This window comes from Podarcis erhardii (genome assembly GCF_964252035.2).
Source record: "Podarcis erhardii genome assembly, chromosome: 14".
NCBI classification, from domain to species: Eukaryota; Metazoa; Chordata; class Lepidosauria; order Squamata; family Lacertidae; genus Podarcis; species Podarcis erhardii.
Genome location: NC_138503.1, coordinates 18,349,255 through 18,373,331, shown reverse-complemented (window position 1 = coordinate 18,373,331; position 24,077 = coordinate 18,349,255). Strand labels below are relative to the sequence as shown.

At 44.9% G+C, this 24,077-nt stretch overlaps 1 protein-coding gene across 2 annotated transcripts; it reads right to left on the bottom strand.

Annotated features, from left to right (window-relative positions):
* Nucleotides 1-2,062: 2,062 nt before the first annotated feature.
* On the bottom strand, nt 2,063-23,890 carry PLIN1 (perilipin 1). 2 transcript variants are annotated; one of them, XM_081839040.1, is made up of 9 exons: nt 23,689-23,878; nt 22,423-22,486; nt 20,805-21,009; nt 18,281-18,363; nt 15,868-16,120; nt 12,836-12,990; nt 8,833-8,976; nt 6,245-6,490; nt 2,063-4,214 (listed from the first exon to the last, which is right to left on the bottom strand). In XM_081839040.1, exons 2-9 carry the CDS (start codon nt 22,468-22,470, stop codon nt 3,810-3,812), a joined length of 1,539 nt encoding a protein of 512 aa, XP_081695166.1. In that variant the 5' UTR covers nt 22,471-22,486; nt 23,689-23,878; the 3' UTR covers nt 2,063-3,809. The 2 variants fall into 2 exon arrangements, with proteins under 2 accessions (XP_081695166.1, XP_081695167.1); XM_081839041.1 differs by lacking the exon at nt 6,245-6,490 and having other exon boundaries at nt 23,689-23,890.
* Nucleotides 23,891-24,077: the final 187 nt, after the last annotated feature.

Sequence of the window (24,077 nt, the reverse complement as noted above, 5' to 3'; positions counted from 1 at the left end):
GAGTCAGGCTGTGCCCTGGCCAAAGGCCTGGTGGAACAGCTCTGTATTGCAGGCCATGTGGAACGATGTCAAGTCCTGCAGGGCCCTAGTCTCTTGTGTCAGAGTGTTCCACCAGGTCGGAGCCACAGCCAAAAAAGCCCTGGCTCTGGTTGAGGCTAGCCTAACCTCTCTGTGGCCTGGGACCTTCAAGATGTTTTTATTTGAAGACCGTAAGTTTCTCTGTGGGGCATACCAGGAGAGGCGGTCCCGTAGGTACAAGGGTCCTAGGGTGTATAGTGCTTTAAAGGTTAAAACCAGCACCTTAAACCTGATCCTGTACTCCACTGGGTGCCAGTGCAGCTGGTATAGCACTGGGTGAATGTGATCTCGCAGTGAGGACCCCGTAAGGAGTCTCGCCGCGGCATTCTGCACCCACTGGAGTTTCTGGGGCAGTCTTAAGGGCAGCCCCACATAGAGCGATTTACAATAATCCAGTCTGGAGGTGACCGTCGCGTGGATCACAGTGGCTAGGTCAGGGTGAGAAAGATAAGGAGCCAACTGCTTAGCTTGGCAGAGATGGAAAAATCCCGCCTTTGTTATAGCTGCAATCTGTGCCTCCATGGAAAGAGAGGTGTTGAAGATTACACCCAAACTCTTAACGGACGGTGCTGGCACTAATTGCGCCTCTGCAAGAGATGGCTCAGGCACGCTGCAGGCCCCGTGGCGTGACTCCCAGTATCCCCCCCCCCGCCTCACCTAGCTATGCCTCTGCCTTCATGCTCACCTGTGTGGATCTCCAAACTCTTTCCCTTCAGTTCCCTAAGCCCTCCCCCTCCATAGGAGCCAGCGGCTGGACTGTGGATGGACGTATGCTGATGGTGGTGAGAGGAATGCAGTCCGCTTATGGAGAAGGGAAGAAATGGGGCTGGATGGAGGGTTTCTGGCTTTCTGCAGAGATTCAAAAGCCACTTTTTAGGGCAATGAGCCTCCAAAGGCAGCTTCCACCATGCAGTCATAAAACCCAGAGCAACCCAGACCCAGCAAAAAGTATTAACTCACTTGAAGATGATGGATTTTTCGGAGCTAGCCAACCTAACCAGAAGAGTCCGTGACCAGAAGGAGGAGGAGTATCAGGAAGAATGGACAAAATTTAACGATTATTTAGTTAAATTTGTTAAACTAATTGGAAATGCTTGCAGGTATCAGATTGGCTTAGGAATTTATACTAGTTAAGTGATGTTTAATATGTTTAATTTCGAAATGAAAAGATATAAGGATGTTAAATGATTACGTTAAGTTTATAAGAACTCTGATTTGGAAAACCGTTAAAAGGATATGCATTGAAATTCAACCAAGGGGAAGCGAGGAAGTCATTTAACAATGTTAATAAGTGCAATTTTAATAAGGTTATGATTTATGTTTGTTTGTTTGTCTGTTTGTTTATAATTCTGTGAAAATCAATAAAAAAAATTTTTTTTGGGGGGGGTAGTATTAACTCACTCCCACACCGCCCTCGACAATACCAGAAAAGCCCTCGTGGAAACCTGTCCCAAGCAGCCTCAGCCCATTTCAACCTGACCGAGCCTTCGAAACCTTCCAGGCAGCTGAAACCTGGCAAGAATATCCCCGCCGCCCCTCTTGGCCTCCAGGGGGAGCCTCGCTCTCTTCCCAGCTGGCTGCGCTGGGACTCTCCCGGTTCCGTGAAGACTTACTGTACCAAAGCGAGCAGGTGAGGAAGATGGAGAGGAGAGGGCTGTCAAAGGCTACTAGCCATAAAGGCTGTGCTCTGCCTGCAAAGTTGGAGGCAGCAATGCTTCTGGTTTCTGGAAATCACTCGAGGGGAGAGTGCTCCCGCAGTGGTGTAGGAAGGGGCGTGCGGTGGGTGCGGGAGTTATTTTTTGTCTCCCCCCTCAGGGATGACACCCGGGGCTGCCCGCACCCCTCTTCCTATGCCACTGCTCAAGAATGTAGGACCCGACCCGAGTTATAAGAAAGGATGTTTTGACTAAACACCAGGAAGAACTTTCTGACTGAAAGAGCTGCTCAACAGTGGAACAGACTAAGAGAACAAGAAGAACACGTATTTAGAGAAGATTGGAAAATGTTTATTGAATACATGGAAAATAACTGTGTACAGCTGAAAACGCTGGTAGCATTAAGTTAAATTCAACAGTGTAAATAAGTTATGATGGATGTAATAATGGAACGCTGAATGGTATAGTTTCTGTAAAATATGCAGGGATTGTGAAATGAACCATGGAACGAGAAGAAGGGAAGTCATGGATATTTTAAGGATGTAAAAATGAGTACTTTAAATTGTAAAACAGAAAACTAACTCTCTCTCTCTCTCTCTCTCTCTCTCTCTCTCTCTCTCCCCTTTTAGCCGCTCTGATAGGGTAGTGAAATGCTTAAAAGGGAATAATGCGTAGCAAATTATTTTATTTATGGAAAGTAGATAAAAGCTTCCAAATATAAAATAAGTGTTCATATTATACATTTCTGACACTAACAATTCATAGACACTAAAAACACACAGACACACGTGAGCTTGATGGTGGGGTTTTAGATGCTCGAAGGAGGTGTGTTTGCTGGCCAGGGATAGCTCAGTTTGGTAGAGAATGAGGCTCTTAATCTCAGGGTTGTAGCTTCGAGCCCCACATTTGGGCAAAATATCCCTGCATTGTAAGAGATTGGACTAGATGACCTTTGTAGTCCCTTCCAACCCTACAATTCTATGGTTCTATGTTTCTGTCGGCTAGGAGGAAATCACTGATTTGCCATTCGTTTAAAGCCCCAACTGGGAATGTAAGTAGCCCAACCAAGTACAGAAGGTTGTCTTTAGCTATGGTTCTTAAGGTCAAACAAGGCATTATGTTAAGCATGTCAATGCGTTTGGCAGGGCTGAGGAATGTGTGGCCCTCCAATGTTCATCATTCATGACCACTGACTGTGCTAGCTGGGGCTGATGGAACTTGGTGTCCAACAAAACTCAAGAGGGTAAGAATGGGGAGAAATTAAATTCAGTTCGCATTTAAAGATTAACATGCCTTATTCACACTTTCCTAAACAACACGTGAGCCAAAACTAAGCCGTCCCTTGAGATTTGCACATCTGCAAACTTTGCTGTGTCGTTCTCCAGCCAATTAGAGTGTTCAAAAATGCATGTGCTTGGGTAAAGTGTGCCTAGAAATGCATGTTAGTGAAATTAGCTTACAAAAATGCATTATATTTGGGGAAATTCCTTGGCAGAAATGTGCATATTAGGCAAAAATCATGCATTTGTTAAGAGAAATTGGCCCTGAAATGCCGATTAATTTTCACAAGGTTTTTTTTAAAAAAAGAAAAATTGAAAACTAATACGGAACTAATCCCCCGAGAGAAACGAAATTGACAGAGTCACCCATCCCTACCAGAGGGTCACAGATTCCCCATTCCTGATTTAACATGTCTGGAGGTTTGTTTTGTTTGTTTGTTTTAAATACAAGATTAGGACTGTGACACAGTGTGGAGTGATAACACATAACTCCTCAGGTTGTGGCCCTGATAAAAATTGTCAAAGCTATTTCTCTTCATCACTGGCTGAGGAATAGAAGGTTTGGAGGAGAATATTTTTTCTCCGGTGTGGGGAAATGGGTTACTAGCCTCACGTACTGTGGTCCTTATCCTGATCACACACTCCTGTGGGGTTCCTCACCCCACAATGTTCTTTTTGAGGAGGCCGGGCTCTACCTGATATATTCTAATGTTATACAGCTTGCAAAGCCAGCAGGAGCAGTAGACTCAAGAGACTGAACAAGATATTAAGCAGAGGGTTTGGGCCTCTTATTGGCTTAGTCTTTCTTGAACGTGGTGCTATAGAGGCTTGTATGAGCCCTGGTGTACACAACCTGCGAACTGGGGCGGCACAGCCCTTCGCTCAATCTCCTGCTGCCAGCCCAATTCTTGTAAGGGGAGAAGGCAGATTTGTGGGATCCTGCATACTCAGCTTCAAAGGCTGGGCTCCGATGTTGGGAGGGGGCTGGCTGAGGAGGAAGGGGCTCATCAAGATTGAGGAAGGAGAGGGGATGATGACCTCGGCTAGACCGCCGAATTCCTAGGAGCTGATACGCGAGCCCCCTCTTCTCCTCCTCAGCATCTGTGCTCACAGGCTGGGTACCTTCCTGGTCTTGACTTGACTCAGAATTAGCCACGGGCACGCTTGCAGTCTCCTCTTGCTTCACCGAGATCTTTGGAAGCTAAACCAGGGGTGGGAGAGAGTGGATATGGAAAGAGAGAAAGAGAGAGAGGTGTGAATTTTGGATGGGTAAACCCAGACCCTATAATTTTTCAGGAAATTCCTGCCAACTCAATCTTTGGAGATTGGTTTCTGCAGGATGGGTTCAAGCACTTACGACAGAACTTTGCACAAACATTCTTACTATTGGCAAAACCTATTGGTGCTTCCAAAGATCTAGTTGCAGGACCTTAGCCAGACCTAGCAGAGTACACGCAGAATCCACGGAAGCAATTGGCAACTTGGCTGCAGACAGGATAGATGAAGCAGGAACCAGGAACTTGTAGTTAGGTGTTTATTATATACAGTGGACAATTTACAGGAAGGGGGACGCGGGTGGCGCTGTGGGTAAAACCTCAGCGCCTAGGACTTGCCGATCGTCAGGTCGGCAGTTCGAATCCCCGCGGCGGGGTGCGCTCCCGTTGCTCGGTCCCAGCGCCTGCCAACCTAGCAGTTCGAAAGCACCCCCGGGTGCAAGTAGATAAATAGAGACCGCTTACTAGCGGGAAGGTAACGGCGTTTCCGTGTGCTGCGCTGGCCCCCAGCCTCTTAAGTGAGATGGGCACGCAACCCCAGAGTCGGACACGACTGGCCCGTACGGGCAGGGGTACCTTTACCTTTACCTTTATTTACAGGAACAGAACACAGATCTTTTGTTAGCTCTCTCATACACTACTCACAACTCCTACACTGACACACAGAACTCTAAACCTCTGAACACTGAACTCCCAGTTAGTAGGCCATTAATTATCACTCCCTTGAGAGAGCTTCACCAATCAGGGAGTTGTCTCCATGTCTCTGTTATCACCAGGCAGACTTACTCCTTCAGACTGCCTTCTGGCTATCTGCCAAACCTTAATCGACTCTGTGTGAGTAGCTGCACGTATACAGTTTCCCAACACTTACGATACTGGGGCACGCTACTGATGCCAACAACAGGTGTGGCCTCTGAACAGGAGTGGGGAAGTGTGGCCCTCCAGATTTTGGTGGACTACAGCTCCTATCACCCTTGACCACTGGCCATGCTGACTGAGGCTGATGGGAGCTGAAGTACAACAAGATCTGTAGGGTACAGGTTCCCCACCACTGCTTTAGAGATCTCTGCAAAGGCTGCAGCCCACACAGATATAGGCCACATCCTACAGTCTTCAACTTTTGGCATTGTGCTGTATGCGCATGACCATTGCACCTGCATGAGCAGTGCCTTTCTACCCAGTATGTCCCTGGCCCAAAGAGGGTGTGTGTGTCAGCAGCGTGGGAAAGACCCATTCAATGAGCTACATCCAGGTGGTTGTGGTATTTACATCCACATAGGGTAGAATCACAGGAAAGCTACTCCCATTTGGCCTGGGCACACAGGGAAAAGACCTAAGGCAACCAGCAAGTCTGTGTCTCTGTGTATTTGTGTTTGTGAAAGAGAGATGGATGGAGAATGGTGACTATGTCAATATCAGTTTCTCATTCTTCAATTCAGTTCTCCATGTTACCACATCAATCTGTATTTTTTTTAAACAAATATAATTCCTCATGAAAATTTATCAGCATTTTCGCACAAATGTCTCCCCAAAGAAATTTTTGTATGCAATTTTGCCTAGTATACACATTTTGGCAAAGCAATTTCCCCTGATACGTTTTTGTACGTGTAATATACGCCATTGCTGTATGCTATAGATGCATTTATCTGCATTTTTGTACCTATTACCTGGCTGGAGAGCTGCATTGCAACATTCGGAGGGTTGCAAACTTCAAATGATGGTTGTGTTTTGGTTCACACATTGCTTTGGGAAAATGCCAGTTAGAGGTAGGTCCACTTTGAGATGTGAAATGAATCAGATTTCGCCTCCCCATTCTAAATGACAAGCTAGTTTGTGCATAGGCAAATGGTTCATGAAGATTCAAGCTGCAACACCCCCCACTCCAATTATGCAAATCCAAACTCCAAATATGCCCACCACTCCACCTCTCATCCTACAGGAGGGAGATGTGACTTACAGGTACATAGGAGGAGAATGTTCCCAGCAGGTTGCCTGTGATATTATGAAAGGTCTCTTTCAACAGGTCCACTTTGTCTCCTGCCTCAGACATGGCCCTCTGTGGAGAAACCTGCAGAAGCTGCCCAGCTGCATTCCAGACAGTAGCAGGGGCATCCTTCACCCTTGAGGCGATGGAGAAGCACGACGTCTGCAGGTTCTGAGACACACTGCCCACCAAGCTCTGTGCCTCGACTTGCTTTGCTGTCTAGAAGCAGAAAATAAAGCCAAGGATCTTGGTTGAGCAAGCATGACTTTCCCATATGAGTACCCATGACCACATCTGCACCATTCATTTGAATGGTTTCATATCACTTTAAATACTACTACTACTATATTGACACCCCACCCATCTGGCTGGGCCTCCTCAGCCACTCTGGGCAGCTCCCAACAGAATACTAAAAACACTATAAAACATCAAACATTAAAAACTTCCCTAAACAGGGCTGCCTTCAGATGTCTTCTAAAAGTCAGATAGTTGTTTATTTCCTTGACATCTGATGGGAGGGTGTTCCACAGGGTGGGCACCACTACTGAGAAGGCCCTCTGTCTGGTTCCCTGCAACCTCACTTCTCGCAGGGAGGGAACTGCCAGAAGGCTCCCAGAGGTGGACTTCAGTATCTGGGCTGTATGATGGGGTTGGAGACGCTCCTTCCGGTATACTGGGCAGAGGCCATTTAGGGCTTTAAAAGTCAGCACCAACATTTTGAAATGTGCTCAGAAACATACTGGGAGCCAACGTAGGTCTTTCAGGACTGGTGTTATGTGGTCTTGGTGACCACTCCCAGTCACCAGTCTAGCTGCTGCGTTCTCGATTAGTTGTAGTTTCCGGGTCACCAGTTCCCCATAGAATCCTGGGAACTGTAGTTTGTTAAGGGTGCTAAGCATCATTAGGTCTGGTTTGTGGAGCAATAGGACCAGAAGCAGGGTGAGCCATGTGTGAATCTGAGAACATCTTGGATCTGATGGATCCCAAACTCTACTGTACCCCTGACATAACCCCAAGAAGGATGAAAAACTAGTGTCAACGGGACCCAGTTAGTATCAATGAGGATTTAAACTTTTTTTTTTTAAGGCTGAACCAGGTCAGGGTGTGCTACAAATAAAATTATCCCCCTCACCAACTCTTTGCCCTGGCTGGTGTGATCTCACAGACTTTAGGGGAAGTGATGGCATCTCTCCCACAGAATCTCTCCCACCACTAGGGATGGAGAATTCTGGCAATTTTAATTTCTCTCAGTTTCACATTTTCCCAATATTACCATGTTTCTGCAGTAATTTGAAAATGTTCTAGCATTTCTGTGCAAATTTCTCTTGACCAACACATTTCTTAATTCTGTTTTGAGTAATATGCACATTTTTTCAAGCATTTTTTCCTGCTACGATGCATTCTTGTATGCTGTTTCCACTAACCTATGCATTTTTACACACGTTTCCGCTCAATATGTGCGTTTTTGTACATATTGGTTTGTTGGCAAACTGAATTGCAGAATTCGGAGCAGTACAAATTTAAAAGCATAACTGTGTGTCAGCTCACATCCTGGGTTTGCAGAAGGGTGAATTAGGTAGTTTTTCATTAAAATGCAAACAAAAATAAAATCACATTTCTCCCACATCCCAACCCTTCTGCTCTCAATACACACTAGCACATTCAATTTTCTCTGGGTAAACATGTCAAATCAGAGCTCCATCAATTTAGGACAATGGAAAAATTGTAAAATTAAGTTTTCCTGAAAGCCCCCAACACTGAACAGAGGTTGTAATAGTAATAACATCAGAATTTCCAGGGTCTTTGATTATATCAAAGACCCCGTGTGTGGCTTTTTAATGCCATGTCCCCTTGGGAAAGAGCTCCCGCCATTTCCTTCCCCTGGCTGTTTGGATAGAGGATGAATTTCCTGTGGAAATTTGGCCTCTGGTTTGACTCCCCCAGTTGCACCCAATGGAGGAAAAAAGCACAATGCCTGGTTACCTCAAACCCCAAACAGCTGGATTCAACAGGTTAACACCATTTATTTACATGCCAAAGCTAATCTCCTAAAAAGCTAACTCTGCTTCTCCAGTGCAGAACAGAACTCTGGTGGATATCATATATCTCCACATTTTAAGTTTTCTCTGTGAACATGGGAGTTTGAAAGATTTGGAAAGCTGCTCCCCTTTTGCATAAAACTAAAAACTACTCTTCTTTGTTCCTGAGGTTTTCTTTTAAGCAAGATGAAAGTCTTGGTGGGGAGTAATTATTCTATGTAAGGGTGGAAGGATCTGTTCATTTCAGCTCTCTAAGTTTCTCGTTTCCCCAACATTAAATTCAATCCACCACATATCTGCAGCATTTTGTGCTTAAAAATATTCCCCATGAAAACTCATTAGTATTTTAGTGCAAATTTATCTTAAACACATTTTTCTATGCAGTTTCCTATAGGCCCACCTGGACAAGGCAAGGATTGAATCTGGGACGGTCTGCGTGCAAAGGATGGTTTCTGTCATTGATCTATGTTCCACACACGCACCACGCACATAGTCCAAGAATAATGATTTCAAAAGTTGTACCTTTCTTGCAGTGTCATCTTTCTTGGTTTCCTCCTCTTTCTTTGGCACCTTCTGAACCTTCTTGCTTAGCCAGCCAGTTTCTGTGCTCTGAACACCAGTGATGATCTTCAGGACCTTCTTTGAGCTCTGTCGGGCCAAGACAACCTGCACAGAAGAAGATGGTGAAGAGTCCATGCATTTCCAGGCCCAAAGAAGGCATGCGGATTAAAATTAATTGGACATGGGTGAGAAATGATTTCTTTGTCACTTTGGGCACCTCAAAGTCCAAATTTCAAAGGGTCTGTCAGACGCTGATGGTGGTTGCTCGTGAGTAACCAGGCAGGACTCCGACCTGTCTTTTACAGGTTTTATTGTGAGTCCCATGGACTGCAAGAAGATCAAACCTATCCATTCTTAAGGAAATCAGCCCTGAGTGCTCACTGGAAGGACAGATCCTGAAGCTGAGGCTCCAATACTTTGGCCACCTCATGAGAAGAGAAGACTCCCTGGAAAAGACCCTGATGTTGGGAAAGATGGAGGGCACAAGGAGAAGGGGACAGCAGAGGACGAGATGGTTGGACAGTGTTCTCGAAGCTACCAGCATGAGTTTGACCAAACTGCGGGAGGCAGTGGAAGACAGGAGTGCCTGGCGTGCTCTGGTCCATGGGGTCACGAAGAGTCGGACACGACTAAATGACTAAACAATAACAATTGTGCAAACTATTTACAGTGCAGATCTACAAAGTTCATGTCCGTCTTAGTTACTTGCAGAATCCGGGAGTGGCCCCTTCCGGCTTCTCCCCCAACATAATAACTTTGGCACCCCAAGCCTCCTCCTCCCCTCCTTGCGTTTCACCCCTCTGCGCAAGCTGGGCGACAGAAGTGGTGTGCATCCCTCTTGGCCAGCCTGGCGAGGTGAGGCGCTGGGGCTCTCAGCAGCATCCTCGAGCCCTTTCCTCGCTTGGCTGGCCCCTTCCCTCTCTTCTCCACTGGAGGTGTGGCTTTTCCCACCGCTGGAAGAGGAACTGCTCCTCAGGAGTTTCGGAGGCTCTCTGTATCCCAACAGCCCCCCTGCCTCCCTCCCCTGTTCCGATGTCAGTCCCCTGACAGGGTCAGTGATTTCTATGTATTGGTGTAAGTGTAGAAATCAGAGAATCATAGAATTGTAGAGTTGGAAGGGACCACAAGGATCATCTAATCCAACCCTCTGCAATGAAGGAAAGTTGCCCAACATGGGATTCAAATTCATGAACCTGAGTCTCATGCTCTACCAACTGAGCTATCCCTGGCTGGCAAACACACCTCATTCAAGCATCTAGAACCCCATCATCAAGCTCAGGTGTCTCTCTGTGTTTTAACTGTCTATAAATTGTTAGAGTCAGAAATGTATAAATTGAATACGAAGAGTTATTTTTATATTTGAAAGCTTTTATGTACTCATAATGAACACTTTCCATAAATAAAATAATTTGCTACACATTATTCACTTTTAAGCATTTCACTACCCCACCAGAGCAGCTAAAAGGAGTTCTTCCCCACCTCCCAGTATGACTCATGCTACAGGAAAAGGTCACCAGGTACAAAGGTTGGTGGTTAAGTACTGTATCTTATGTAGGAATACAATACACCTCACCTTAATGGGGAAAACTTGTGCCCAGGTGACCGATGTTTTTGTGAACTTCAACATCCCTCCTGCTCTCCCTTCTTAGAGTTCTTTATCTTTTAACCCAGCTTGGCTTGGGCAGCCCTTCAAACAGAAGACTCCTAAAAACATGCAGACCTTCAAATAGAGGAGTTTCCTCTATAAAGTAGGTCATGTGGCCACTACTTTATCTTCTCATCAACCTTGTAAAGTAGATTAGGCTAAGAGATAGCAAGTGACCTAAGTCCAGTGGTTTTTCCCCTGGGGGTACGCATACCCCTAAACATGTTGTGAAGCTAACGGGAGAAGAAACTAAAAATGTTAAAAATTTTAGTTTCTTCTCTAGCATGGTGAATCGTCTGTTCCATTGCTACCCCGTGTTGGATTGTAATACTTGGCCAGATAATCCTCCTTTAACCTTTGGCGAAACAGAAATAATGAACTGGTGTGACAGATTTGGACTTCTTGTTAGATAAATCCTAAAGGGTTTTCGAGAGTACTTTTCAGAAAAGAAGATTCCATCGCCTCTTATGCCTCTTTTAAACATAATCAAGAACACCCCAATTTCAACAGGTGAATGTGAATGTGGCTTCTCTCAGATGAATTTAATACTGACTCCAACAAGAGCTTCATTGCATTTAAACTCTGTAGCCAACTTAATGTTTATAAAACTGGTAGGCCCTCCTTTGAGCCTTCAAGTGTATGTAAATTCAAGGTTTTTGAAAGGACGACATCTGGCGACAGACACCAACAGCAAGCAGAGGAATCGAGAAGATGCTAGTGCACACAACCTCATGCCAATGTGGAAGTTACTGTGAGCTGGCAGCTGTGTAATATGAGGTAACGCATGTTCTTTGTACTTTTGTCCATTTTCTGTATTTATTTTCCCTGATTTGAACTATAAAATGCTGGTTTTCTTGAGTCAAAATGAGAGTACCCTTAAACATTTTTTTAGGAAAAAAACCCCACTGCCTAAGCCCATCAACTGAGTGTGGCAGAGGGGCAAATTGAACCCAGGTTTCCCTCTCTGCAGTCCTAGTCCAACACCCTAAACTACTACACCACATGAGCTCTCAAGAGTGAAAGCACTCTTCAGAGTATTTGGTAGCTTCCTCCAGAAGCTGCACATGCAAATCCCAGCTCAAGAGAACCACAACATGTTCTGCTTAATCTTGGGCACCCAAGACATCTCTCTATATTGGGACTGGAGCCAGGAGGACCCAGTCCTTGGGGAGGGGTCACTCCATGGGGAGTGAGGGGAAAGAAGGTCTTGGGAGGGGAAGTAGCTATGTGATGGTTCCCAGGCACAAACTCAACAGGATGTTGGAAAGGAGGTACCAAGGGGGATAATTTGTGTGTCTTCCTCCTCCTGTTCAAAACCCATGCTCCCATGACTCCGCGAGGGAGAGTTCGTGGCTTTAGGAAGGATGTTAATCAAAGTCATGAATCAATACAGAGCCAGTTAAAAATAAACCAGCCTTTTCATCTTCATTTGTGAACCTAGTGCTCAGAGATAAAGTCTTTACTGGAGATCAGAACCCCACATTAAAAGAAACACAGGAAACTATTATATAATCCTAAAAATAAATTAGGAACAGAGTTAGGAATTGGCTTACTTAGGAACGTAGGTCAAATTATTTGTCTATGTAGGCCAATAATGTAGTGCAATGGTTAGACCAAGGGTGGAGAACCTAAGACCAGGGTCCCCAGGCCTCTCTATCAGGCCCTCAGAATCTCCTGATATTACTCTTGCCAGAAAGCATCTCCAAAAGAGACCAAGGACCAAAGTATGGCCCTTTGAACTGTGTGTGGATGGGTTATTTTGTTTGTTTGTTATTATGTTGCATATTTTTGTATTCTTATATTGTAAACCATCCTGTGATACTAGGGTGATGAGCAGTAAAATTAATAATAATAATAATAATAATAATAATAATAATAATAATAGTAAGTTCTGAGTGTTTTGGTTCTTTCTTAAAGTTCCACGCTTGACATGCACCAGATGGGCTTCATGGCATTTCTGTTAACTTCTTGTTTGTTTACTTTATTTTTATGTTTCCAGTCCTCATGAGCACAGTGAGAGCATTAAGAATCGAGAAGGAAATATGGTCTAAAGAAACAAAGGCGTTACGATTTTTACGACTGTGTCCTGACGATGGCTCGTTTAATTTTGGGCAGGGAATTCAAACGGTCCTAGAACAGTGGGAGCCATGGGGAAAGTTATTATGAGTGATGCTTAAAATAGAAAATGAATGTGTAGTTAAGCCCTAAATTAAACTATTACATGCTAAGCCCTAAATTAAACTTTTACGTGCTAATCCAGTACTTGGTACAACAGCCACGCTCATTTTAGCCAAGGGAATTCCAGGCAGAGACACTTACCAGACCTGGGATCCACGTTGCCAAATCCTGCCCTTTGTCTCTTACGTGCTGGATGTTTTGGGTGGTCTTTTTGTATGCACGGTGGAAAGCAGTAACAGCTAAAGATCTTATCCTCCCAAAGGTGCTCAACTCATACCTCCCCGGAGGCTTGTGTACTAGAGAAGAAAAATGTGGGGAAATGAGAATATACATGCAATCAAGGAGCAAGACCAGCGATATTAGACAAAGAGGTTAAATGCCTCTGCACTTTCTAAGACATCAGAGCATCCTTACTAATAAACAGGAACCCAGGTGGCGCTGTGGTCTAAACCACTGAGACTCTTGGGCTTGCCAATTCGGAAGGCTGGTGGTTCGAAACCCCGAGATGGGGTGAGCTCCCGATGCTCTGTCCCAGCTCCTGCCAACCTAGCAGTTCAAAAGCACACCAGTGCAAGTAGATAAATAGGTACTGCTGTGGCAGGAAGGTAAACAGCATTTCCGTGTGCTCTGGCTTCGGTCATGGTGTCCCGTTGTGAAAGAAGCGGTTTAGTCATGCTGGCCACGTGACCCAGAAAGCTGTCTGTGGACAAACGCCAGCTCCCTCGGCCTGAAAGTGAGATGAGCGCCACAACTCCATAGTCACCTTTGACTGGACTTAACCATCCAGGGGTCCTTTACCTTTACCTACTAATAAACAGGCCAGGTTATAGGCAGCTGATGACTAAAAAACCCACATTCTCTTTTTAGTTCCATCTTTATAAATATAAGTAAGATAATCTCTCCTCTTTCTGCTTCAATTTTCTTTCAAGTAGCAGACTCAGGCCTGCTTTCTCAAAATTTAAATAGAATGGCAAGACAGTTTGGTGTGAGTATAAGCTACACCTTACACTTCCACAATAGCTGTCAAAGGTGACAGTTTTAAAGTAAGGTTAAAGAAGTTTTAGGCTGCAATCCTACACACGCTTTCTTGGGAATAAGTCCTATTGAACTTGAAAGAATTGACTTCTAGCTAGACGTGCATAAGGTTGCATAGTTAACCAATCCATCAGACTAGTTTTAATGAACTGATCAATGAATGACATCTGCATAATCTTGCCCATTCATTAATTCCCCCAGCTTTTTAGGGCAGTTCACATAAAAACTGGCATAGGGCATACACTCTCATTCCCTCTAGTTCCCTTTGGACAATCTGTTTTTTGCACAAAGTTCCATAGAGGTTAGAATATGTCCATTCTTTACTGAGCATCCATCTTTATGTGTTTGCTTGGAAGTTCTACATCTTTCCATCAACAAATTGTTTATCTCACACTTTTTTTAGTGCATTTCCCAGTCACTTTCCTTCCTGCAAAAAGTCTGTTGTAGATGTTGTCAAAAGTGTATTTGTTGTGGCAGAGACCATAGTATTGTTTCAGAAAGTGTGAATTAGGTAGGTTCATCATTAAATGTGAATGGAATCAAATTTATCCTGTATCCTTACTGTCACCCACAGTTTTAAAAACAACTCATGTTAAAAATAATTTAGATAATATGCTGCTGGTTAATCATGAATGTCTTTTTTGGTGTCCAGTTATAAGGGATTGTCTTGAAACCAATGGTGTCCTTGTACTGGAAGAAAGGTTCCATTGTTTCTGTGGAGGTTCCCATCAGTGGAACAGGGAGGGTGGCTATTTTTCCAGATTCACCCTCCCCTCTACAGCCCTATGCCAACTCCCATGATGCCCTGAAGGGTAAACTCCCCCTCTCTGGAACAGGTTGGAGGAAAGGGGGGTGAAGGGGGTGCAGAGGGGAGAGTGAATATGCAAACATTGCCTGCCTTCCCCATTCTGCTGATAGGAGGTTCCACTAGAATCAAAGACCTTTACATCATCCAAGTGATAATATTGGACACAACTCCTAGTTTTTAATTAGTTTAAGGGTTTAACCCTTTACCTTGACCTAATGACTTGCTGCTAAGCAGAAAAAATGGTGCATGTAATTTCAGCTAATAATACTCTGTCTGAATGGCCATTTTACCTCAGTTCTTTTTATTAATTTCAGATGGGACATGTTAAGCAATTTGCAGTATGAGTTTCTGTTAAAAAGAAATAATAAACTGTGGTTTGAATCCAAATAGTTCCATGAAGTACCCGAAGTACTGGAAACAGAAGCATCTCCAGTGCCACCTTGTGGAAATTACTGAATTCCCATATGCGATACCTAGTAGGAAAGGGCTGTAGCCCAGTGATAAGAGCATCTGCTTTGCATGCAGAAGGTCTCCGGTTCAGTTCCTGACATCTACAGGTAGGGCTGGGAGACAGCCCTGCCTGAACCCCTAGTGAAAGTCGTTGCAAGCTAGGTGGACTTTCTAAACAGTAGAAAGCAGTTTTCTTTGTTTCTATTTGGAGATTGGCAACATTGAGGAAGATGGGTAGACAATCCACCACAAATTCACCATCTCCGTTTTTGCAACAGAGGGGCTGCTTTGTTCTCTTTTGGCATATCTGCGACCTAACAACAGCTAGGGTTGCCATATGTCCTCTTTTTTCTAAGACACGTCCTCTTTTTCAGGGGCATGTAAAATGAGAATCATCCTAGTGATCCATAGTTCAAAGTAGAAGTTGGCAAATGCGTCCTCTTTTTTGCTCTTCAAAATAGGGCAACCCTATGACCCACCCACAAAATCAGGTACAGTGGTACCTCAGGTTACAAACACCTCAGGTTACAGACTCTGCTAACCTGGAAGTAGTACCTTGGGTTGAGAACTTTACCTCAGGATGGGAACAGAAATCATGTGGCGGCAGCGGGAGTCCCCATTAGCTAAAGTGGTACCTCAGATTAAGAACGGTTTCAGGTTAAGAACGGACCTCCGGAACGAATTAAGTTCGTAACCATAGGTGCCACGGTAATGGTACTAAGCAGCGCTGGGTTTAGAGTGGTGCAGACAGTTTCCCCACACAGGGCATTGCAAGTTGCAAGTCTGAGAAGATCTCTAACTGAGAAGATCTTAAATTTTGGCTTGGCACAGGGTGCTGTATTACGAAAGATTACCAAAGTCTGTCCCTGTACTAACTAACCTGACTCGTTCTCAGTTTTTGGTAAGAAGAAGTCCACCAGCTTCTCCAGTTTGCCAATGGCCACGTCTACTCCGGCTTCAGCCAGCTGGCTCACTCGACTGGTCCTGGCATACTCTGCTGCATCCCTCAAGTTACCCTTGGGCTGCTTGCAGCTTTTGACACCCAGTCCCATGACTCGCTCCAAGGTGTGCACAACTGAGCGCATAGCACTTTGCATGTAAGTTACGATGGAGTCCTTTAGATCAGATGTAACCTAAAGCAGAAGGAGATAACAGAGAAGAAGATTGTTCTTTTACCTTTTTTTAAAAGGGTGCTTACCTGTCTGTCACTATAATGTTTTAGGGCAGGTTACAACAACATAATGTATACTGTTCTGAAATCAAATAAAACTATTACAGTTATAAAGGTAAAACACAGAACTCTTATAATGGCCGAAACACAACAGAATAGATTCAACTGAAGAAGTGCGTCCCAGATCTACACACATGCAAGATGAAAACAAAGAAAGAATTAGTATCAAAACAACAAGTAAGGATTTAAGGGGGAGAGGCAAGGAACTGGGACACCTCATTTGTTTTTGCTTTTGCTGCATCAGATATTGCTAAGTATACGGGCAGGAATTGAAAACTAGATAGCTGAGGGAGAAGGAGAAAGAATTAGATTGGAAGATGTGAAGTTCAAGATTAGATATAAGGGTTGAAAGGCCGCCGGGACCACATAACACCGGTTCTGAGAGATCTGCATTGGCTCCCAGTACGTTTCCGAGCACGATTCAAAGTGTTGGTGCTGACCTTTAAAGCCCTAAACGGCCTCGGTCCGGTATACCTGAAGGAGCGTCTCCACCCCCATCGTTCAGCCCGGACACAGAGATCCAGTGCCGAGGGCCTTCTGGCGGTTCCCTCTCTGCGAGAAGTGAGGCTACAGGGAACCAGACAGAGGGCCTTCTCGGTAGTGGCGCCCGCCCTGTGGAACGCCCTCCCATCAGATGTCAAAGAGATAAAGAATTACCTGACGTTCAGAAGACATCTTAAGGCAGCCCTGTTCAGGGATGTTTTTAATATGTAATGCTGTATTGTTTTTAATACTGATTGGGAGCCGCCCAGAGTGGCTGGGGAAACTCAGCCAGATGGGCGGGGTATAAATAATAAATTATTATTATTATTATTATTATTATTATTATTATTATGAAATGTGAATTGGAATATAAAGCAGTAAATAGGAAATTATAGGGACAGAACTACCTGAAATGTATAGAAACTTATTCATGTACGCAATTACAGTGGCAAGAATGTTACTTGTCCCCAGATGGAAAGAAGCAGAAGTCCCAGCAAAGGAAGAATGGATACAAAAACTTATGGAATATGCAAAAATGGCAAAACTTACCAGAATAAGAAGAAATCAAGATAACAATTTTTTATATACAAAAGAATGGAAATTGTTTATTGAATATTTAAATTATAAAGCGATAAAAAATTGGCAGGATTATTGTAATAACCTGCAGTTTTATAAGAGTATATATTTAAGAAGATGAACAAATGAGTAAATCAAGTCACCGTATTTTTCACTCTATTAGACGCACCGGACCATAAGACGCACCGCCCGCAAAAGCCAGGGATAGCCACGCGAAGCCTCCGCAGGGCAGCGGGATGAAGCTAGGCAGAAGCTAGAACAGCTAGAGGGAGCACTGCACAGCACTCCCTGTAGCTGTTCTGGCTTCGCAGGCTGCCCCAGAGCTGCTCAGGAGCATGGGGCATCTGAGCACAGCCTGCCTGCTGCTCCCAGGGCTGGAGGGAGAAGCCTGGGTTTCCCCCGCCAACCCCAAAGGGCAGCTCAGGAGCGTGCCGCACTCCGGCAATTTAGCTCCAGGGGCCCCACATTCACTCCATAAGACGCACAGACATTTCCTCTTAGTTTTTAAGAGGAAAAAAGTGAGTCTTACGGAGCAAAAAATACGGTAATTTGGATATGCAGAAGGTATTAAAAACAAATTTAAGGAACTGCAGAAAGAGGGGGAAGTCAAGTTTTGAAATGTCAAAATGATTGTAAAGTTAGTGAAATGTATAAAACGAGTAAAATGTATGAACTTGAAAAGTATAAACAAACAAACAAACAAAAATGGGAAAAAAGCAGTAAATAGGGAGAAGTAGGGACACATCTAGGAAGAAGAATGGGAGGTCATCATATTTGGGGGGGAAATGTAGTAAATTTGATGTAATTTGGTATTGATTGGTTAAAATTTGGAGAATGAATAAAAACCATTTGGCAAAAGAAGAACTGGGTCGTGCATAACAAAATATCTTAACTGTCAAAGGCTGGGCAAAGAGGTGCAGCATAACAACATTTGAATGAGCTGGCTTTCTACATTTTTACCTATACTTTAGGCCTCATCCAGCAAAGCAGTCTCATAACTTACTTTCTCCACTGGCTGGTTGAGGGCAGGAATCTTCTGTTCCAAATGGTCCAGACCTCGACAAGTCAGGATGTTGGCGGCTGCAACTGAATCAAAGAGGATACAGATACTAACACAGTTCTAGGGCAGAGCCAGGCAGAAGGAGCAAGCTGTAAATTGTTTGATTCAATCAGTCCATGCAGAACACACACTTAACGATTTCCAAACAAGCCAAATTCCAAGTCCAACATCCAAATTCTCCATCTCTGCATCATACCCTCCAACATTTCTCATATGAAAACAGGGACGTCCCATTCCATAAAGATAATTTTACTGTTCACACCCCACACATCTTACTGGGTTGCCCCAGCTACTCTGTGCAGCTTCCAGCATATATAAAAACGTAATAAAACATTTTACATTTAAAAACACCTTCCCTATATAGGATTGCCTTGAGATGGCTTGGGAGTTGAATAACTCCATACCTTCCAACATTTCTCCAATGAAAATAGAGACATCCTAAGAAAACCTGGGATATTCCGGGATCAAATCAGAAACTGGGACATCCCTGGAAAATAGGAACATTTGGAGAGTCTGTTGCATACTGTGAATAGGAGGCTTTTGTTTGACTGGGGTGCCTGGGTATAATTGCTATATCTCATAAAGGTAAAGGGACCCCTGACCATTAGGTTCAGTCGTGGCCGACTCTGGGGTTGCGGCGGTCATCTAGCTTTATTGGCCAAGGGAGCCGGCGTACAGCTTCTGGGTCATGTGGCCAGCATGTGGCGAACCAGAGCAGTGCACGGAAATGCCATTTACCTTCCCGCCAGAGTGTACCTATTTATCTACTTGCACTTTGACGTCCTTTCGGACTGCTAGGTTGGCAGGAGCAGGGACCGAGCAACAGGAGCTCACCCCGTTGCGGGGATTCGAACCACCGACCTTCTGATCAGCAAGTCCTATGCTCTGTGGTTTAACCCACAGCGCCACCCGCGTCCCTTCCTATATCTCATACTTGCATGTTAAAGTTGAAAGCACAAAGCAGGTGTGTGTGTTGTAGTTGGACGGAGACCCTGCACACAATTCCTCACTCCCAGGGTCTCCCTTCCACACCCTCAGAGCTATATAAGAAACATGTGGCAGAGAAGCCATCTTTGTTTTATCATGTGTTTTCCTGGTTCATGTACAAAGCAAGGTGGCAGGGGAAGATCTAATTTTATAATGAAAAGAGGGAAGTGAAAAGCACAATCCTTCTGCTCTGCTGCCTGACCTTCCATGACACATTTCCTCCAAAAGAATTTCAATTATAGCTGAGCCAACAGAGCCGGCCCTATCATTAGGTACAGAGGCGCAAATGCCTCGGGCTGCTGATTTTGGGAGTCATGAAAGGAGAGAAATTTTTATTTCATTTAGCATTTGTGTGTGTTCTAGTGTCAGACATGTAGCGAGGTGCTTGTGGGACATTTTCCCTCAAAAGAAACTTAGCTGAAACTTATGCACCTTGATTTGAGCAGATGTTTGTCTGCGCACATGTGTATCACTGCTTCTCTAACCCAGGCAGCAAAATTTGTGGGCTTGCTGCCCTTAGTTACAGTGGAGGAGGCTGCTCCCTCACCATTGTGGAAACTGGATTCAACTGCCATTCCTGTTGGCTTCTGTCATGGCGCCATATTTCCCTTTCCCTGGCCTTGTCATGGTGAAACCACACAGGATTTTGTGGTCCCATTATCCGCCTGAGAATGTATGGAGCCAATCCAGGCCAGGAATTAAACAAATGCACTTGTTTCCTTTGTGTCATTTCCAGCCCTCAAACAATACAGTATTTACATCAGGGGTGGGGAACACTTTTCTGCCTGAGGGCCAAGTTCCCTCCAGGGTAACCTTCCAAGGGCCACATCCTGGTGGTGGAAAAGGCCAGAAACAAAAATGGGTGATGATGTGAATGTAAATTTCACCTTTGTAAAAGGTAAAGGGACCCCTGACCATTAGGTCCAGTCATGGCCGACTCTGGGGTTGCGGCGCTCATCTTGCTTTATTGGCCGAGGGAGCCAGCGTACAGCTTCCGGGTCATGTGGCCAGCATGACTAAGCCCCTTCTGGCAAACCAGAGCAGCGCACGGAAACGCCGTTTACCTTCCTGCCAGAGCGGTACCTATTTATCTACTTGCACTTTGACGTGCTTTCGAACTGCTAGGTTGGTAGGAGCAGGGACCGAGCAACGGAAGCTCACCCCGTCACGGGGATTCAACCCGCCGACCCTCTGATCGGCAAGCTCTAGGCTCTGTGGTTTAACCCACAGCGCCACCCGCGTCCCTTCCCCCTTTGTACAGTAGGGCTAGTTTCTACACCCAACCATACACTCCTCTCCATCCTCTACCCAACCAAGCAAGAGGTGTTAGAAAGGTTCAAGGCCAAATTACAGCCAGGCAAGAAGCGTCAGGGTGCAAAGCTGTGGGTGTGGCTGAGGGAGAGTTCCGGGGGCCAGATAGAGATGCCTGGAGAGCCACATTTGCCCCCCCCAGGCCAGAGATCCCCCACTTTTGACTTACGTTGAGGTTCCAGCTTCTTTACCACAGGCTTCACACTTGATGCAGCGATGGAGCCGGCATTCTGGAGGCCTCGCTCATAAGCCCCGCACACGGACGCCATCAGGGGATGAACTTCTTTGGTGACGGAATATGCCTTCTGGAGGTTGCTGCATGCTGAATTGACCACCGGTAGGTGCAAGACCCTCTGCAATGCACTATCATTTCCCTGTTGGGGAAGGAAGGTAAGGGACTAAGACTGGGAAGGCTTCCAGGTTCAATTCCTCAAACACTCATCCTGGCCTACCTCACAGGGTTGTTGTGAAGCAGTCATATACGCTGCCTTGAGTTCATTGGAGAAAAGGCAGTAAATACAGTATTGACCTGAATATAAGCCTCACTCCTCCCCAAATTCCAACCGTGAAAAGTTAAAGTGCGGCTTATATTTGCAACCTTGATGTATGCATCCAGGAGCGCTGGGCAAACAGTGCCAGGAGCTCAGCAAAGTGGCGCCCGCCCCGCGTGTAGTCTCCCATCCTTTCCCCCAAGGCTGGGAAGGGAGAGAGCGAGGAAGGGGAAAGGCCGCCGGCAACACAGCGTGGCTCCCCCCACCCCAAGTATGCAGCCAGGAGCAGCAAGGAATAAAGTGGCTTCTATTTGGGTATTATTATTTTTCTCTCTCTCCCCCTCCCTTAATTTGTGGCTTATATTCGGGTGCAGCTTATATTTGGGCCAATACAGTAAACACAATGAATGAATGAATGAATGTAGACGGTTGAGGGCAGTTTAAAAGGTACAGTGGTGCCTCGCAAGACGAAAATAATTCGTTCTGCGAGTCTCTTCGTCTTGCGGTTTTTTCGTCTTGCGAAGCACCCCTATTAGCGGCTTAGCGGCTAAGTGGCTATTAGCGGCTTAGAAAAAGGGAAAAAAGGGAAAAAACTCGCAAGACTCGCAAGACGTTTTCGTCTTGTGAAGCAAGCCCATAGGGAAATTCATCTTGCGAAGTGCCTCGAAAAACGGAAAACCCTTTCGTCTAGCAGGTTTTTCGTCTTGCGAGGCATTCCTCTTGCGGTGCACCACTGTAAAGGTAAAGGGACCCCATTAGCTCCAGTCGTGGCCGACTCTGGGGTTGTGGCACTCATCTCGCTTTATTGGCCAAGGGAGCTGGCTTACAGCTTCTGGCTCATGTGGCCAGCAGGACTAAGCCGCTTCTGGCAAACCAGAGCAGCACACAGAAACGCTATATACCTTCCCGCTGGAGTGGTACCTATTTATCTACTTGCACTTTGACATGCTTTCGAACTGGTAGGTTGGCAGGAGCAGGGACCGAGCAACGGGAGCTCTTGCCGTCACAGGGATTCGAACCGCCGACCTTCTGATCGGCAAGTCCTAGGCTCTGTGGTTTACCCACAGTGCCACCTGCGTCTGAGGGCAGTTTAGGAACAACAATTGTCCCACAAGTGACTGGAGCTTTGTCAGGCCAGCAGCAACATTTGTGGAAGCTGCTTCAATCATTCTGCAGACTTTGAAAGTTCAAGGTTGCTTCTGAAGGAGCCTGTGTTTCAAAATGCACTGAGCCGTCATAAATCCTCTCACTTTAGGGAACAAGTTTCTCCGTCTTGATTTCTGCCCACGCACTTACCTTAGGGGTTCCGTTCTGCATTAGCTGCTTGCTTTTGGCTGCCATCATTGCATTAGCCTGTAAACTAAAGTGCAAAGAACAAATTAATCCGCAGCGCAAAGGCAAGAGATTCTTCCCGTGTGGTTTCTTAGGAAGCCCTCAGAAGAGTCTAAGCTTGTACAATCCTGGAACTTCAACCCTGACACAGGAAAAGCGGCTTTGGGTGCCAGGACTCAATGAGGAAAACAGCTGTCTTGGGGATCTTTACATATAATTACACATGCAATAAACGTGCAATTATCCCTTGAACAATGTGGGAAACACAGTTTATTTTTTTCTCATGCTCTCAAGACACATTACATTTGCATTAAGAAATTTAAAGTTGCAGTTATTCCCTGTTAATAGAATCAAAAGCAGCCCTTGGGGAGGGACAGCTGTGTTTCGTTCATTTCTTTCTTTTTAAAAATAAATATATATAGCTTTACTTATTTCCAATATATAACAACAATTACAAAATACATACATTTTAATTCTACCTTAATAGATGTATTTTTTTGCAACCATTACTTGCACTGCAAAATACAGAGCAGTGAGAACGCTGAAGGAAAGCTGTGTTTCGTTTTGCATGTTATTTCAGTAAGTGAAATGCAATGCAAAGCGAGTAAAAAATTCTCACCCATTCCTGCTCACAATTTTTGCTTCCTTCCTGAATTTTGATACAATCAACATTTTACCTTTCTTTTCTTTTTTTTTAACCACTCAGTGCTGAATTTGTGACAGGCTAAGTTCTCAAACATCTTTTTTATTTTATTTTAGTGGAATATCTAAATAAAAAGATGCATCTGAGCATAAGAAAGTAAGACGATTCTGCTGGATCAGACCACAGCCACATATGGTCCAGTATCCTGTTTTCATAGTGGACCACCAGATGCCTCTGGGGAGCCTGAAAAGATTGCAGCCTTAATCTACATTGCTCCAGGAAAGAGTCTCCAGAAGTCACATACCGTATTTTTCGCTCTATAAGACGCACCAGACCACAAGACGCACCTAGTTTTTGGAGGAGGAAAACAAGAAAAAAATATTCTGAATCTCAGAAGCCAGAATAGCAAGAGGGATCGCTGCGCAGTGAAAGCTGCGCAGCCTGCATTCACTCCATAACACACACACACATTTCCCCTTAATTTTTAGGAGAGAAAAAGTGAGTCTTATAGAGCAAAAAATAAGGTATATCGCCATCTTCACTATATAGGAGTCTTTTTGCAATAACTATATTAGAACGTTACTCACCGGCTTCACAAGTCAAACCGCCTTTAGCAAGGTGCCAGAAGTGGAGAACGTGCAGCAGTGCTGTCTCAACTCTGGCAGAGACAAGTCTTGCCCCAGACAGTAACTCAAGCAAGCCCCACCTTCCAGCTAATAGGGTCAGGGGTCTTGCCAAGCTGCTGTGGAAATTGGGCAAAAGAGCCTCCTTGGATTCTGTAAAACTCAGGCGGATGCCCGAAACATTGCCCAACTGTGATCTTCAAATGGCCAATTCTGCAAGAGGCAAATTACACATCCAAAGGGACAAATTATATCCCTTTGGGTCAGAGTCTCCAGATCTTCAGAAAGCACCTAAACATTTTTTTTTAAAAAAAAAATAATTCAGGTGCTTTCAGGGGATGCACTGCCAGTTG